This window comes from Phyllostomus hastatus, unplaced genomic scaffold, assembly GCF_019186645.2.
Source record: "Phyllostomus hastatus isolate PE091 unplaced genomic scaffold, TTU_PhHast_1.1 phas_scaffold_182, whole genome shotgun sequence".
Taxonomy (NCBI): Eukaryota; Metazoa; Chordata; class Mammalia; order Chiroptera; family Phyllostomidae; genus Phyllostomus; species Phyllostomus hastatus.
This window is the reverse complement of record NW_025334013.1, coordinates 9208799-9226027: the sequence shown is the minus strand read 5'-3', so window position 1 is coordinate 9226027 and position 17229 is coordinate 9208799. Positions and strand designations below refer to the sequence as shown.

At 57.6% G+C, this 17229-nt stretch overlaps 2 protein-coding genes across 2 annotated transcripts; one reads left to right on the top strand and one right to left on the bottom strand.

The window, feature by feature from the left end:
* The first annotated feature begins 1490 nt into the window (after window positions 1-1490).
* Window positions 1491-4451, top strand: HSPB7 (heat shock protein family B (small) member 7). Its single transcript, XM_045860064.1, has 3 exons — window positions 1491-1781; window positions 2322-2455; window positions 3658-4451. Exons 1-3 carry the CDS (start codon window positions 1586-1588, stop codon window positions 3835-3837), a joined length of 510 nt encoding a protein of 169 aa, XP_045716020.1. The 5' UTR covers window positions 1491-1585; the 3' UTR covers window positions 3838-4451.
* Window positions 4452-13189: 8738 nt separating this feature from the next.
* LOC123832277 (steroid receptor associated and regulated protein) lies at window positions 13190-14919 on the bottom strand. The gene is made up of 2 exons (XM_045859922.1): window positions 14624-14919; window positions 13190-13708 (listed from the first exon to the last, which is right to left on the bottom strand). Exons 1-2 carry the CDS (start codon window positions 14703-14705, stop codon window positions 13278-13280), a joined length of 513 nt encoding a protein of 170 aa, XP_045715878.1. The 5' UTR covers window positions 14706-14919; the 3' UTR covers window positions 13190-13277.
* Between the last annotated feature and the right edge of the window lie 2310 nt (window positions 14920-17229).

Genomic DNA, 17229 nt, shown 5'->3' with positions numbered 1-17229 from the left:
GAACTGCCCGGTAAAGGAGAACAGCAAAGAAACCACAGACACAGGACCCCCAGGTCACCCTGCCGGGGGTGGGGCGGGCAGAGTCACAGGCGGTACTGTGGGGACGGGTCCCCTGTGTGGGTGCCACAATCAGAGAGGCCTCCATGGCGGGGTGGGCAGGATTTGCAGAGGAGGTCGGGGGCCCCACACTGCAGCGCGGGCAGCAGGGGATGGCCTCTCTCTGGCTTCGCCCCGGCCCCACCTGAGGTCAGTCCTGGCTCTGCTGAGCATGGATGAGCAGAGAGGGGCTTCTCGGGGTCTTCTGGGCCAGCCCATCTCCATGCACACGCGTTCGGGTCGCCCAGCCTCCTGGAGGGAGGGCTTTGCATCAGACACGCCTGGGTTCCAGTCCCAGCTCTGCCGCTCGCCCGGTGCAAGCCCGCCCTCCCTCTGGGAAGCTCTGTCCCCCTGTCTGTGCAGCGGGAATAACACCTCCTTCCACAGAGGGTGAAGGTGCTGGAAGGCTCCCCGCCAGGGGCCCAGCAGCGTTCCAGAAATCAGAGCTGGAATAATTGTCTTCCGGAATTCTCTACCTCTCGCTGCACGCCCGCCCGCCACAGTCCCTGGTGGCTCCTCGCAGCTGGAGGTCAGGCAGATAGTTCCCGGAATTATAACCTTCTAGATCTTTAAGGACAATCACCCAGTTACCTGACTTGAGGCCCAGCCCTGCCTCAGGTTGCTGGCTTTCTCCTCTTGGGGCCCCCCGAATGTTCCGGAGTGTGTGAAGGGGGTGGCGGGGAGGATGGCATCTGGGTCCCCGGGGGAGCTGGCGGGGGGACAGCTGCACACTCTGCCCCCCGGCCCTGCGGGCTCGGTTCTTCCTAAGAGACGCCGTGAACATTAGCCGCCGAGGGAAGGAGCCCCTCACCTCACCTTAAAGGGGTCTAGCAGCGGGGGCTCTTTCGCACCCCCCTGACCTGACCGGGATCTCACGGTGTCCCCAGAGCCAGGAGCTAGGGTCCCTCGGCCCTGATGTCCCACCACCCACCACCCGGATCCCCTCCCACCGAGGGCTGGAACTTCGGGGCAGGGGGTGGGGGGTTATTTCCAGCGCGGGAACGGGAAACAGGAAAGCCTGGCTGCGAGGAGCTTGCCGTCTGGCGGGGGAGGCGCAGCCCTCGGGAGCCCCAGGCCGATGGGAAAGAGGGAGACACAGAACCCCCTCCACACACCCACACGCATGAGGTCCTAGGCACGGGGGCGCGGTGGCAAGGGGACAGCTCCGGCCCCCTCCCTGCCACGGTGCCGAGGCCCCGGGGCTGCAGTTATCAGCTTGGAATGCCAGGCTATGAGCTCAGCCTCCCGGGCCGGCCCGTGTTGGACTGTCAGCAGGGCCGTCTCACTGGAGAAGATTTCCAGCCCCCTCTGGGCCACAGCGAGGCCTAAATTTAGCTGGTAGACAAGGGGCTGGCCCCGAGCCCGGGGACAGTCGGGCCTTATAAAGCGCCGGCAGTCAGGGCCCCGGCACGCTCCCCCAGAGCCTGCCGCCCACAGCCTCTGCCGTCCACCCCTGCCCGCCTGGCCAGGGCCCGGCTCCCACCCGTGGATGAGCCACCGGACCTCCTCCACCTTCAGAGCGGAGAGAAGCTTCCACTCCTCCTCGTCCTCCTCGTCCTCCTCGTCCTCCTCGGCCACCCGAGCCCTGCCCGCCCAGGACGCGCCCATGGACAAGGCCTTGAGCATGTTTTCCGAGGACTTCGGCAGCTTCATGCGGCCCCGCTCGGAGCCCCTGACCTTCCCAGGCAAGTGCTCGGGGCCCCGAGGGGACGGGAGATGCACGGGAAGGGGACACCTGCTCCGGGGCACCGTGGAAAGTGGCTGCGGCTGCCCAGCTGCGGGGAACAGGTGCTTCGTGGCTGCAGCTGCATGTGGCCACCAGGACAGATGTGGCCGTGAAAACAGGCAGGCCTCCAAGGAAGAGCTGTGACTGGGGGCCAGCTGTGGCGCCAACGGCCGGGTCCATGCTGGCGCTCTGGGGGGCAGCATGGGGTCGAGGGGTGCGATGCATCCCGCGCTCCAGGCGGGGGGTGGGGGGGTGCAGACAGTGCCTCCCACACACACACACACCCACCATGCCTGGGGAGGCCCCTCCCTACCTCCCCGCCGTGGGAAAAGTAGGCTGCAAGGGGGTGCAGAGGCGGCCAGAGGGTTAGGAGTAGTAGCTGAAGGAGAAGTCAGGGGCCTGGGGCGGGGCTCCCCCTCTCCCCCAGAGAAGGCACCAGAAACCTGAGCTCCAGGTGCAAACCTGCCCTGTGCTCAGCTCACGGCAGCCCTCCCCACAGCCCGTCCTGGGGGGCCGGGCAACATCAAGACCCTCGGGGACGCCTACGAGTTCGCTGTGGACGTGAGCGACTTCTCCCCCGAAGACATCATCGTGACCACGTCCAACAACCACATCGAGGTGCGAGCCGAGAAGGTGAGCCTGCCCGCCCCGCCCGGCCCAGGGTGCGCACCTGCGCCCGCCGCCCGGTGTCCTGTCCTGGGAGTCCGGACCCTCCCCTCTGTCCCCGCAAGCCCCCAGAACAAATTGGAGACCTGGCTCCTGTCACTTGTGGGCTGTAGGATCCCCGTTCCTGCCTCTCTCAGCCCCAAGACCCTTTTTACAGGAGTCAGGGCAGCTGAGGATACCCCAGTGGAGTGGGGCGGGGAGGGATGCAGGTGGGGCCCCCTGAGCGGGAGGTGAAAGGAAGGGAGAGGAGGGAGACAGTGGCTGAGTGAGGACAGCTCTTCGGACAGGCGTGTGGGTGGGTGGGGGCTCACCTGGCAGCTGGGGGAAGGAGTTCCCCCACATGACACCCCTCAAGCCCTCTTCCTCCTGGGGTCCAGAGGCCCAGCCCCAATCCCGGGACCCCTGGAAATGGAGTCCCCGAAGTTCAGGACCACGCATTCCGAACCCCACTCTCCCTGTGTCCACGGGTCTCAGGGTCACTGGGTCACCAGTGTCTCCGAGTCCCAGCTGCCGGGAGGCCCGCACCCCAGAGGAGGGCGTAGCCCTGCCCGGGCAGGGCTGCTTGTCCCAGTGGCCCACGGCCACAGGTGCCCATTAAAGGACAGGGTCTGCCTGAGGCTTCCACCAGGTCCCCATGGCCCAGAGCACTGGATGCTCAATGCCTGGGCACCCCGTCAGGGATGCCAAGGACCGTGGGCACCGGGACCAGGGGGCAGCCTGTGCCAGCCCTGCCATCCCCGCCGGTGACTCAGCCACCCCAGGCTCCTCTGGACACTATGTGCTGACTGGGCCGCGGGGGAAGGGCCGCCAGCCCAGCCCTGACTGTGGACATCGAACGTGCCCGAGTGTCCGAAAGGGCTCTGCCCTGCCCTGTGCCACCTTCTCCTCGTTGTGCAGGAGGAGCCCCAGGTTCTGCGCAAGCCTCCTACCCGTTGGGAGCCCTGGGCCTCCTCCGCGTGACTCTGCGCCTGTCCCCGCACGGCCCTCGGCCTGTGGCCACCATCGCCCCATCCTGGCCGGCCGCTGGCCTGGCCTCCTCCGCACCTGCGAGCGGAGCCCCTCAGCGGGCGGGGGCCCAGCTGGGCTGAGCCTGGGGAGAAGGGACTGTGGCTTGCCCCGGGCGGGACGGGGGTGGGGGCAGCCTGCCCTGACACGTCCCTCTGCCCCAGCTGGCGGCTGACGGCACGGTCATGAACACCTTCGCTCACAAGTGCCAGCTGCCGGAGGACATGGACCCCACCTCGGTGACCTCGGCCCTGAGGGAGGATGGCAGCCTCACCATCCGGGCGCGGCGACACCCGCACACAGAGCACGTCCAGCAGACCTTCCGGACAGAGATCAAAATCTGAGGGCCTCCGCCTTCCCCCGGCCTCCTGGCGCCCCGCCTTCTCCCCCGCTGGCCCGCTGGTTTTCCTGACCCCCTCCCGACAGCTCGCGGGACAGCTCCGCCCAGACTCCAGCCCTGACGCCCCCAAGACCCCAGGCGGGGGGCCCCACCCCCCGGGCTGAGGCCCTGGGCTCTGCCCTTGCCTACCTGTGGCCCCAGATTCCAGATGGGGCCTCTTCGCTTAACCAAGAGCAAAGGGACCGGGATGGGGAGAGGAAGACCCCAGAGAACCCCCCTGGGGAAGGGAGATGAGGAGAGGCAGGGTCTCTGGGCAAATAATCTGCAGGACAGACACACAAAAGCTTGGCTCTATGGAGTCTCTGCAGGGCAGGGGTGGGGGCGGGGAAGGGGACCTGGGGCCCTCTTGGCAAGGGGGGCAGGAGAGGCAGAAGGCAGACCTCCGGGGCCCAGGGGCCAGAGGACACAGCGGGATGGACACCTCCGTTCTCCCACCCCCTAAGCTCCAAAGCAGAGGTCAGGCGGCCTGCCCACCTGGGGCCCCCGCCAGCCAGCTGTGCCGGGGCAGGGCTGCTGCGCAGAGCTGGGGTTTTTCCAATACAGCTGGTTCGTGACAAACTGTGTGAAACTCCTGCCATCGGTCACCTGCTCGTGCCCCCAGGCAAAGCCAGGCTGCGGGGTGGGGCTGGTCCTTCTGTCCCCCATACCGCCCACCACTTCCCCACCCGGCCTGGGGTCCCAGGCTGCTTCCACCCCAATGGGTCACCCCACAGAGGTGGGAGGCAGAGCGTGGATGGGGCTTTGGGTCTCCAGGTGGGACCAGAGTCTTGCCAACCTTCCCCATGGCTACTCGCCTCCCCATCCTTGCCCCTGTTTAATCTATGAATCTGCAGGCTTGGTGCGTGTGCACCGCACAAGCACGCACACTCCGTCGTCCTTCAAACATTAAGTGTGACCCTTAGCTGAGTCCAGACTCAGAACGTTCTAAAACCGGATTTCAGTCTCCGTTTTCATCAGTGGGGAAATGGAGCCTCTGGCGGCTGATCGCCCACTTGCTCACTGAAGGTGAGGTGTGAACCCCGGGAGCCAGAGGCTGCCCTCGGACTGAACTGCGCCCGCCCCCACCCCTCTGCGCACGGGGACGTCGCTCTCCTCTCTCTGCTTCTCCTGGTCCACGGCCCCTGTCCCCACACGTTCCTGTGGGAGAGTGCCCTCGGCCCGGTGCCCTCTGGGTCCCCAGGCCAGTGCGGCACCTCCAGGCAGCCCCAGAGCCCCCCCAGGGGCCCCAGCTCAGCCTCCACACACAAAAACAGGGGTGAGGGGAGGAGATGGGTCGATATTAGTCGGGAGGTGGGGAGAGGGCCCCGGGGCGCGTGGTAGAGCCAGTCTCTGCTCCCTGGGCCTCGGGTCAGTGTCCTGTGGGGTGGCCTCTCGCCCCTGCGACTGTGGGGTCCTTAGGGTGTGTTTGGGTGGGAGGGGATGGGAGGGTCCTGGCATTGTACCCTGCACACATAATAAATGACAAAATCACAGACTTCTGGAGGTCACCTGCCTGAAATTCTCGAACTTGGATAAGGATAAACAGACTTGCCTTCCTTGAGCATAACTCAAGACCTTACAGAAATGTAGGTGTCTTTTGGCTTCTTTCCTTGGCTCCCAGAACCAGCTGGGCAAGACCTGGAATTATTTCCGTGAAGACTTGAAGTGCCTTCTTCCAGCTGCCAGCCAGCACCTTCCTCTGCAGCCAGACACTGTCCCAGGCCCAGGGACACCAAAGGTGGGTCAGCTGCACTGAGCCCCTGCCTTCCTGAAGCCTGTCTTGTACCAGATGGCCACTGGGGATCAGAGAGGCTGAGTGATTGGCCCAGGGTCACACAGCCCCAGGGGCAGAGCCGGACTGGAACCTGGTTTAGGGTGTTGGCTAGTTCAGGGAGCCTGGGTGCTCTCTGGAGGGACTCCCATGCACCCCATACCCCCGCTGGGCGCTACTGAAATCACAGCACCAGGCCAACTCGAGCTGCAGGCAGGAGGAGGGGAGGGTGAGTGGGCACGGTATTTCCAGCCTCTGTGACTCACTGATTCCGCTGTGCTATTTGCAGCCCCAACACTCATCGGCCTGGGGTTTAGGGGAGGAGCCGGACCAGCTCCCCCCTTCCTTGACTCCCATCCATGGGGTCAGTCTCACCTTGGCCTTCAGAACCCAGCAAAGTCCCACCCTGGGCTGGGCTGGGCTGAGGGGAGCTGGGCCATTGGCAGCCCAGGCTGGGAAAGGGGTCAGCTCCCCACGTGGCCAATGGGGCCACATACTTTCCACCCCGCAACCCCCAGGCCCCAGCAGACTGCTCCCCAGACCAAGGTTTGGGGGATGAGGGTCGCACAGAGGACAGAGTGGCTGCTGGGGACTGGACATGTCCAGACTGTGGGAACCCTCCCGCCAAGGTGACCCTGTGGAAAAGGAGGGCGGGGACGAAAAGACCGGCAGGCTGTCTCTCAGCGGCTCTGCCCCCTAGGTGCCTGGACTGGCGGCAACGCTTTGTCTCTAGGGCCCCCCACCCTTTCCATGCTAAATATAGGCCTGGCTGGATGCCCTGCACCCCGCCCCACACCCCACGAAGAGTAATTATAGCAGCCCCATTCATTGAGAGCCCAGAGCGTGCCAAACACACTGCTCGTCCCCACAGCAGCCCTGCAAGGTGGGTACCGAGGAGGACATGCAGGTTCACAGAAGTCAAGCGACCAGCCCGAGGTCACCCAGCTTGGAAGGGGCATGGTGGAGTCCTTGGCTGTGGCTCTGCAGGGTCAGCCCCAACCAGAAGCCCACCCTGAACCCAGAAAAGCCGGCGTGCGGGCTGCCCGTCGCCGACCAGACTCTATAGGCAGAGACGGGGTTGAATCTGTGTGGGCGCTGTAATCAGATGGTCAGCGATCTGAGGAGACAGTGGGATTGTACCCCAACAGACCGTCTGCCATTCCATGTTAAACCCACCTTTTTTACAAGGAGAAGGAAAGTGTGGGCGAGGGGATTGGAATTCAGGGGAAACGCTGATCAGATAAAAGCTGCAGCGTTCTTTCTCTGGGCCCCGGGCGGTGGGCGGCGCCCCCCGGAGCACAGGGGCTCAGACACCGCCTGGACTGCTGCGGTCCTCCTGGGGCCGGAACGTGGAACTGCCTGGGGGCTCCTGGAGTCAGGGTGGGGCCCGCCTCCAGTTCCTGGAGCCACAGCTTTCACGTGCGTTGATCGCTACGCTTATTAGCTATTGCCTGAAACCAAAATTTTTCCGACGTTTGAGCCCCGCCCCCCCCTCCGTCAACACCACGAGGGGTCCAACCAAGGCAGCCCCACTGCACCCCACACACATCCTGTACAGGAAAGTGGACTCATACTTCTTTTTTTATTTTTTAAAGATTTTATTTATTTCTTTTTAGAGAGTGCAAGTGAGAAAGAGAGAGAAACGTCAATGTGTGGTTGCCTCTGGAGCGCCCCCTACTGGGGACCTGGCCAGCGCAACCCAGGCATGTGCCCTGACTGGGAAACCGGCAACCCTTTCCTTTGGTTCTCAGCCAGGTGCTCATCCACTGAGCCACGCCAGCCAGAGGGGCCCTTGTACTTCTTACAGCTCCTGGAGTGGGCTTGGCAGGAGGCGGGAGAAGCTGCAAATATGGTACCCTGCAGAGCTAGAGACCCGGGAGAAGGTCCAGGTCAGGTGGTGTCAGAGACCCTGAGGGGTGCGGAGGACCGAGGAGGCTCCCTCACTTTTAAAGACCTGGCCCAGGGCAAAAGCCCCCTCCTCCAGGAAGCCTTCCAGAGCTACCAGCGCAGAGTCACAGAGTCGTAGAACCCTAGGCCCATACCTGGTCTTTAACAGAAACTCAGATGAAAAGAGCATATTGGTGGGGGGCAGACCCAGGGGCCTCAATCACTTGCTTGGCCAGCCCTGGTCCCTTGGGAGTCAGTTTAAACTCCTTACGGGAGACCATGGCCCAGGGAAGGGGGGGCCCTTGCCTAGGGTTACACAGCAAGTCAGTGGCAGAGATGGGATGGAGACCCAGACCTCCAGAACCTCAGGCCAGGGCTTCTCTGCCAGACCAACACCCCTTGGCCCACCCTGCCCTGGCCCGGGGGTAAGCCCCGGCACCCACACTGCACCCCCAGCTCCCGGTCCCATCCACCCACCCCCTATCTGCCTTGGATCCCAGTTCTGCAATCGCAGAAGAATAAGCCTTAGTCTGCCCTCTTGCTCCCAAGCCTGGTGTGGGAAAGGAGCTAAGTAAACGTTTGCAGGATTAAAAACAACTAATGAGCCTCAGTATAGCGCGGATGGTCCGTTGTAAACTCTGGAGCCACTCCACCCGGGTTCGAATCCTGGCTCTGCTGCTCCTGAACTGCATGATCTTGCGCGAGTGCCGTCCCCTTTCTGCGCCACAGCCAAACGGCGCTAATAAGCTCTACACGCTAGAGCTGTTTCTAGATGCATTTAAACGCCCTGGCGCTTGGTTGTGACGTAGCTCACATGTGCCGCGCACCGAGACGCCCGGGGCACTGCGTACAGATTTGGACCCTGAAATCCCCAGCTTCACGCTCACTCTCCCTGCACCCAAGGCTGAGACTGGGCTAGAGGGACGAATTGCCGCCTTGGTACCTGGGGTCTTCTCTCCAGGGGAAGTGGGTGAGGACAGAGCTGAAAGGTTCCCTGGGCTTCCCGGGAAGAGCCTGCCTGGGCCCCAGGGGTGGAGGTGGGCAGGAAGCCTCCAGAAGCCTAGTTCCCTCATCCATAAACAAAGACCCAGGAGCACACTCCCAGAGAGAGCTGTTTTAGTTTAAGCTCAGTAAGTGCTAAGCTTTTGTTCAAACTGTTGTTTTCTGAACAAGGAAAACCAAGGTACCACCCACACTTGCTCTGCCCCCAAACAAGAGAAGGGTCCCCAGGGGCTTAGTGACTGGAGTGGGCTGGATGGGCCACCAAGGCAGCCGTCCCTGGGCAGGGAGGGGCTGTTATTTACAGTCAGCACAGCTGGCCCGCTGCTCACCGCCAGCAGCCAGCCAGGCCGGAGCCCTGGGTCCTTGGACCCAGGGACAACCTCCCAGGGAAATCTGGGGGATGCGAGACTGGGTGGGGGCCCTCTGGGTGCCACCCTGAAGGGCACAAAGCAGGGCTGCTGGCCACACAGTCATCCTTTTTTTAAAAAGACAGCATTCATTGAGATAGTAGGCACTTTTTCTTTTCCTTTTTTATAGACTCCAGAGAAAAGGGAAGGGAGGGAGAAAGAGAGGGAGAGAAACACCAATTGATTGGCTTTCTCTTGCTCGAGCCTGGACTGGGGACCAAACCCACAACCCAGGCATGTGCCCTGACCAGCAATCAAACCCACGACCTTTCGGTTGTTGGGACGACATCCAACCCCCTGAGCTGCACCACTCAGGGCGCCCCACGCAATTCTTGAGCACCTACTACACCGGGTACTTTAAGGCACCGGGGATTGCGAACTTAAAATTAAAAAGGCTTTTCCATGTGACAGGCAACAGGCATTTATTTGAAATCAATAAGAATAGCTCTTCAGGAAGCATTGATTCAGGCAGAAACCCAAGTAACAGTCCGATTAAGAAACAAAGTCAAAACAACAAAAAGAAAAAGGGAAAGAAAAGAGACAAAGACAAGGGGTGTTTATGAGGAAGGGAAAAAGAGTGATTACATCAATAGGAGGAAGACATTTCTACAGGTGCAGACAACACAGTGATGCTAATTCTGAAGAATGGTTGTAATTTGCAGTCTGGTAGCAATAATATCTACTTTCTTGGTGTCTGCACACAGTTCTTTGGGGCACAGGGTTCCTCTGGACCCGGTCCAGAGGTTATTTTGCTCCGTTTTAACATCCAAAGGTTTGAGGCATGAGACGTGCAAAGTAATTCCTCTGTTGGGGCAGGTCCGATTCCATTTTATTTAATTTTTTTAAAGATTTTTATTTATTTATAGAGAGGGAAGGGAGGGGGAGAGAGAGAGAGAGAGAGAGAAACATCAATGTGCGGTTGCTGGGGGTCATGGCCTGCAACCCAGGCATGTGCCCTGACTGGGAATCGAACCTGCGACACTTTGGTTCGCAGCCCGTGCTCAATCCACTGAGCTATGCCAGCCAGGTTATTTAATTTTTTAAATTTTATTTATTTATTTTTAGAAAGAGAGGAAGGGAGAGTGAAAGAGAGGGAGATAAACATTAATGGTGCGAGAGATACGTCCATCGGTTGCCTCTCGCATGCCCCAAACTGGGGACCTGGCCTGCAACCCAAGCATGTGCCCTGACGACCAGGGATCGTACCAGCAACCTTTTGGTCCACAGGCCGGCACTCAGTCCCTGAGCCACCCCAGCCACAGCCCGACTCCATTTTAAAATGACCTATTTTATTTTATTTTAGACAGGACACAGTCCTGATTAAGCATAACTGCCAACCCAGGGGCACATGCACTCAATCACACTTTCCCGCACTGGTTCAATAAAGTCCGTCATTGACGGATTGATTCATTCCCTCAACGGGTTTTCAGTAAGTCCATATAGTATGGTCCGGTTGTTATAGCTTCAAGGTCAAACTACTTCTTCGTCCCCCCGGCTCTGCTTCTTACTAGCTCTGTGACCTTGGGCCAGGTGCTTAACCTACCAGAGGCTCAGTTTTCTCATCTGTAAGATGGGACGGCGCCTCCTAGGATTTTGGAGAAGAGACAGAGCTATCCTCTTCCACTTGTGTGCCCCGTCTCATTGAGGGTCCCACTCACCTGTTCAGGCCCCTAGACACTCCCTACATACTGTCAGGGCCCAGGCTGGCTCCTTGGAAAGCTTTCATTCTTCCTTCACTCACTCAACCAATGTGAAGGGAGCGCCTACAGCACAGCGCAGCGATGCTATGACTACAGGTGTGTAGTCATGTGGCCTGGGGATTTCTAGATGGGGACCTTGGGCAAATCACTTCGTCTCTCTCTGCCTCAGTTTCTCATCTGTAAAATGGCAATAAAAATCACACCCACCTCACAGGTCTGGAGTGGAAGGAATTGAGTGGCATGTGATGAACATAAAAATACCAATAGTCCTTATTCTGGATGAAAGGGGTGTTGGTTAGAATGAAAGTTTGGATTCTGAAAACATGGACCCCACTGAGCCACTGGCCCCAGGGCTCTGGCTCCATGGCCAGCAGGTTCCCACCTTTCCCACCCAGGGGGAGACCAGGGTGCCCTCCAGGCTGGTGATAGGGCGACACCTGCTGACGAACAGCTAGATGTGCAGCTACAGGCTTCACCCTTTTCCTTGAGGGTCTCAAACTCCCTATATCCACTGTCTCTGGGCTCTAGAAGCTAGCCCAGTGATTTTTAATGAGGAGAGCAGAGAGGAAGTGACCTCATATCATCCAGATTATTCTGTCACCGCCTCTCTAGTTCAAACCATCTCCCACCTTGCTTGAATTAAGGTGCAGCCTCCTAAGCTTCTGATCCCAGCACAAGAGCTAGAAGAAAAATTTTAAAAGGTACGTCTGGTCATGTCATCTCAGCTCACAATTTCCAATGGTCCCCATCTCAGAATGAAATCTAAAGACCTCATCACGGTCTGCAGGGCCTCACACAGTGGGGTCCCTGCCACTTCTCTGACATGTCTGCTTGTTTCCTGTGTGTGCTTTGCTAGAGAATAAGCACCTCCATCGTTGGGCCCCATTCCAGCATCTAGCCCAGAGCCTGGCACACAGTGGGTGCCATATAAAGACTTGGTGAATAAATGAATGAATACAATAGCCAGCCTGAGTGACTCTGGTCCTTTCTGGAACACTCCCCACCCCTGCCTCGCCTTTGTATGGTTCACTCACTGTTCAGATCTAAGCTTAGATGTCACTTCCTACAGGAAGCCCTCCCTGATTTCCTCTCCCAGAGTGGGCTGGGCACCCTCCTCCAGCCCCAACAGCATTCTGTGTGCCTTTATGCTTGCACCCATCAATAGTCACCTTTCTTGCCTTCCCCACCAGGCTGTGAGCTCCTTGAGGACAGGACTACATCTGTTCTTTCTGAATCCTGTCTGCCTAAAAGTGACCTTACTAGGATGGGAGGCCATTGGCCCTAGGGTTTAGAGCAAGAACTTGAGCACCAGGCTTGCCCAGCTTCTAATCCCAACTGCACCAGTCCATGGGCACTTGGGTGGGTCCCTCAACCTCTATGTTCCTCCATTCCCTAATCTGTGAAATGGGCACAAAACCAGTGCACCCCCATACTGGCACAGAAAGGATGTTTTTTCCCTGGCACAGAGCAAATGGTCAACACATGTCAGCTACTAAAGTTTGTAGGAACCTGGTGAAAACAGTCATTTGAATAAATAAACGGACGATCAGCAATTTTAATCCGAGAGCCTTGAGACGCGTCCTCAGATGGGTTGACTTAGCGTTTTGCCCAGTGCCGTGCCTTCCTTAGACTGTCACACACCCTCACACACACCAGTGAGCACACGTCACGTTGGGGGACACGACTGCCCTATGGAGCAGGACCCCCCTCTTCTGTATTTCTAGGGGGCAGCACCAGCCTGGTGTGAAATAGATGCTCGGTTTGTACCATCTCTTATTTTATCTGTTCGAATGTGATACTCCTTCCCTTTGGCGGACTTTCGCCTCCTCTTGAGAAGCTGGTTGCCTTTCCTCACTCTCAGATGGCCAGGTCCTACCTAAGTCCTTGAATTTCCCCATTCTCTGTCTCACGCCCCTTGGTGACCTACACGCTTGTATGTGAACCACGATGACAGCGGCCAACGTGCTGCCCCTGCCTGTCGTGCTGGGGCATCCTGACCCCACGCGGTCTGCTTTGCGCCCCATGGCCCTGGGTGACGGTGGTTCACAGAGCTTGGCTCCTTCTTGCCTTTTGGATCATACTTTCTTTATTTTCAAAAAGATTATTTATTTTGTATTTTTAGAGAGAGGGGAAGGGAGGGAGAAAGATGGACGGAAACATCCATATGTGGTTGCCTCTTGCACACCCCCTACTGGTGACCTGGCCCACAACCCAGACGTGTGCCCTGACTGGGGATTGAACCGGTGACCCTTTGGTTCCCACAGGCCAGTGCTCCATCCACTGAGCCACACCAGCCGGGGCAGATCATACTTCCATCGCTACCCACTCAGAGAGGCCTTCCCCAGCCACCACATCAGAAAAGCCCTTCGCCCCCAACTCTGTCCACCCTGGTACCGTGTCTCAGTGTCTACACAGAGCTCGCCTTGTCACTGTTCAAAATCATCTTTATTTATTTGGTTGTTTAACCTTCTTCCCGCCTCTCCCCGCACTCCAGGGGTACAAGCTCCAGGAAAGCGGTGGTGTTTTCCCTGGCATTTGGCAGACCCTGGCAAAGAGGCCGTGGGCCCTGGGAAGGGCAGTCCCTGGACACTTGAGCCTGAGGTGCCAGCCCCCTCGCCCCAGGGTCAGGCTCTCCCAGTCAGTCTGCCGGCCCACAGACACAGGAGGAGAAAGCTTTGAGCGCGCCCATGACTATATTCCAAGCCGAAGACATCGTGGGCCCCGTCTTTGGGGGGCTCCCCTTGGCTTCCGGGGGCTCCTGGGACCTCAGGGGGCTGACTGAGGAGAAAGCTGAGGTCACAGTCCCTCTGCGGGGTGGCAGGGTGCCCCTGGCCTGGGCAAGGTGCTCCCCACCCAAGGGTGCCTCCTGAATCAGATGGGACCGGCTGTGCCCACAGAACAAGAGGTAAGTCTTCATGGGCGGGGTGACGGGCCCTGGGTTGGGACCGAGGGCTTGGGGCGGCGGTGCCGGGGGAGCTGCCAGAGAGAACGGTTTCCCACGGGCACAGTCGATGACGAAAGTCAGGTGAGCTGTGGGGACGGCCTTTAGACGGCGGGCTGGCTTCCCCCCTAGAAGGAAGGAGAAGGCCGAAGGTTCACGTTAGCACGACAGTCCACGTGGTTCTGTCATTAATTCACTTGGTGGTTCACTCCCCGAGGTTTTACCCGTGCGTAGGTGGACACACACAGATGGAAACCGTGGGGGCAGAGAGCGTGGACTTCAGCACCAGAGAGACCTGGCTTTAAACCCTGCTTCCCTCTGATTGGCCATCTGCACCCCAGGAGCCCAGGACCCCTGGCTCAGAGCTCCTCGTCCTTGGGGTGCACACGGAGGGCCCAGCGCCTTGCCACCGTGCAGGCTCCAGTACAGGGGGTGGGGTGCGTTTCCGACCAGCTCCAGGGAGATGCTGGTGCTGCTGGTCCAGGAACCCTCCCCGTGAGCAGTGAGGGCCTCAAACAGGAGGAAAGCCCCAGCCCCCTTCAGCAGATTAGAAGACTGAGGCTGGGCTTAAGCAGATATGAGGGGCCTCGGGCAGCACCATGCTGCTCTCCCCCGCCCCACGTGACACCAGAACCTCAGAAAACACCTCCAGTTCCCGGTCATTTCCGCCCTGGGGGTCCCTGCTCTGTCCTCCCCACCCAGCTCAGAGCCTAGTCCGGGGAGAAGAGCCGATGGGATGGGTCCGTTTATCAGTGAAGCAAGTGCTGGAGCAGGTCTCCCTGAATCTAAAGCTGCTGTTCTTAAAAAAGTAACTTTTCGAGTTCCCCTAATAATAAACACATCCATTCCCTTAACGACGTGCTCTCCACCACAACACAGGGTCGGGAGGAAGCTTATGTTCTGTTAGATTGTTTAAAAAGAGAAATAAAAGTGCAGTCCTCCCCTGGCTTGAGAATCCCGGCAGCCCCCAGGGAGGGTAGCCGCCCTCGGCCCCTCCCAGCAGGCCCTTCTCCAGGGCAGAGGCATCCTCCACCATCTCTTACCTGAACTGGCGTCCGGATCTGTCTCAAGCCCCACAATTCCGGGGCTGGCCCTCTGGTCCCTGAGGTGGTCTGATGAGGCCATGGCTGCTGCCACTGCGCCTAGTCCAGCGTTAAGGCAGGAGGAGCGGTTTGGGGCAGCCTGTTCCAGAATGCAGTTCCCTAGCCAAGGGCCAGACCTTTTGTATTTACAGGATCCGGATCCTGACTGCCTTCCCCCGGGAGCCCCAGGAACTGGCCTGGGGCAATAAGGGGATTACTTTGATCCGCAAGGTTATGTCAACAAGGTTGCTGTTGGGTCTTCTTCGGGAGGCAGGCCTTCCACCACACACACACACACACACACACACTCACACACACACTCCGCTTCTTCCAACCTCAGCGGCTCCCCGACCCGGCACGGGCCTCGGAACCTTCTCCTCCAGGCCTCGGTTTCCCAAACCTCAGTCATCATCGGGCTGCACCACTGTTTTGTCTTGTTACTTTTTTCCCCCTACCTAAGACTCTCTGGAATACTCCTTACGTAACTCCTCCCTTGGGGCCCCAAACAACAAACATGTATGTCTCGTAGTTCTAGATGTTGGGAAGTCCCAGGGGAAGGTGTCTGTAGACTTGTTTCCTGGTGAAGACCTGCTTGCTGGTTCAGAGGTAGCTGTCTTGTTTTCTGGGACAAGGCACCTCTCTGGGGTCTCTTTTATAAGGGTTCCCCCCTCATGACCTAATCACCCTGAAAGACCCCCACTGCCCCGACCTGCTAATACCATCACACTGAGGGTCTGGTTTTAAAATACAAATTTGGGGAGGGCACCATGTGTAGCATCCTTTAAATCAAACCAACTGCTTTTACTGGAAAAGAAAAACATTTCAAAAAGAAAATTGATATTGCTTTATTAAATGGAAACAATATTACTAGTGTGAATAAGAAGTAACTGTATGGTTGAAGAATGGCCCCCAAAGATATCCACGCCCTAATCCCCAGAAAGGGACTTTGCAGGGGTGGTGGAGGGTATTCTGACTCTGCCACCAATTCCCGGGTGTGTTTTTTTGCTACTCAACCAAGCAATGAACTCAGTCCAGACACTATCTACCTGGAGATAGTACCTGGAGATAGTGTCAGACCATACAGGTTAAGATAAGAACTCTGAGCCCTGGCTAGTGTGGCTCAGTGGCTTGCACACTGGCCTGCGTACCGAAAGCTCAATGGTTTGATTCCCAGTCAGGGCACATGCCTGGGTTGCGGGCCAGGTCCTCAATTGGAGGCAAGCGAGAAGCAGCTGTTTCTCTCTCACACAAGGATGGTCCTCTCCCTCTCTGTCTTCTTCCCTTCCCCTCTAAAATTAAATAAACAAAATCTTAAAAAAAAAAAGATAAGACCTTTGTCCTACAAGACTGCTACCCTGACCCTGCAGAGGCCGATGGAAAGTCCCAGTTGTCATCGAACTTCTGTAGGACTAGAGGTTCCCACAGCCCCGTCCTTGGGTTTGGTTTATTTGCTAGAGCAGTTCACAGAACTCAGAGAAATATTTTACTTATTAGATCACTAGCGTATTATGAAAGGTGAAGAATGAGTGAAGAAAACAAGATGAAATCAGTGTAGCTAAACTGACTGAAAATGGAGCCCGGGTAGTCAAGTTCGCAAAATCCGTTTAGACCGCATGGGCCGAGTATGAGGAACAGATTTAATTTTGCTTTAATGAGCCTGAGGACTTAAACTTTTGAACTTTTCAGTTGTGCATCAATGCCTGGAAATATATATAAGTCCTATAGCTAACCCTCTGGAGAAATCAAGAAAGAATGTTCTCCTGTCCACACCACCAGACATCCACATCAACATAAGAAATGCCCAAACCTGTAGAGAATTTTTATAAGAGTTTATCTGAGCCAAACGGACACCATATGCCGGGGAGCAAGATCTCAAATGCTCCTGAGAATTACAGTTTTGCATCTTCATATATGCATTTGAGAGGGAATGTAAGGCAGATTATGTGAAGCTGGGAGAGGGCAAGGTGGGGCTTGGATTGCAGGAAAGTTAACAAGATTATGGGCTCTTTTAAGGGTGTTTCAGGTTTATTTCAAAGGTGTGTTAACCTTGTTGTGCAGAAAGCTTCAGCAGGATAAACCTTTTACTAAAAAAGTACAGGCCTGGGGCGGGACTGCACACCGTGACCTGCCCAGTTGGGAAGTTATGATCAGATCACCCTGAGGTTACTTTGTCCACAGATCCCTTTCTGCATCCACGTCCGTCATCCAGACCCCACACATCTGGGAGATGACCATCTCACCCACCCAGGCGCCAAGACTGCACAGCTGATTCTTCTCAAGACTGTACTTTGTACTTTTTACTGTATGAACTCTCAGTTTTCCTCTCTCCTTTGGAACACTCTGGGTGTTGCCTCGTTGCGTTTCCTTTTTGCAAATCCTTTGAATAAGTCTTTGTTACTTATTTCTAGCCAAAGCCTCCTGATTGGGTCTGGCAAAGGACACAACTCAGGACCAGCCAGACGGAAGAGATGCATAGGGCAAAGTATGCAGGAGGCGACGAGGAGCTCCCACACCCTCTGCGTGTGCCACTGTGCCCAAACCTCCACGCAGTCCCCAGCCTGGGTACT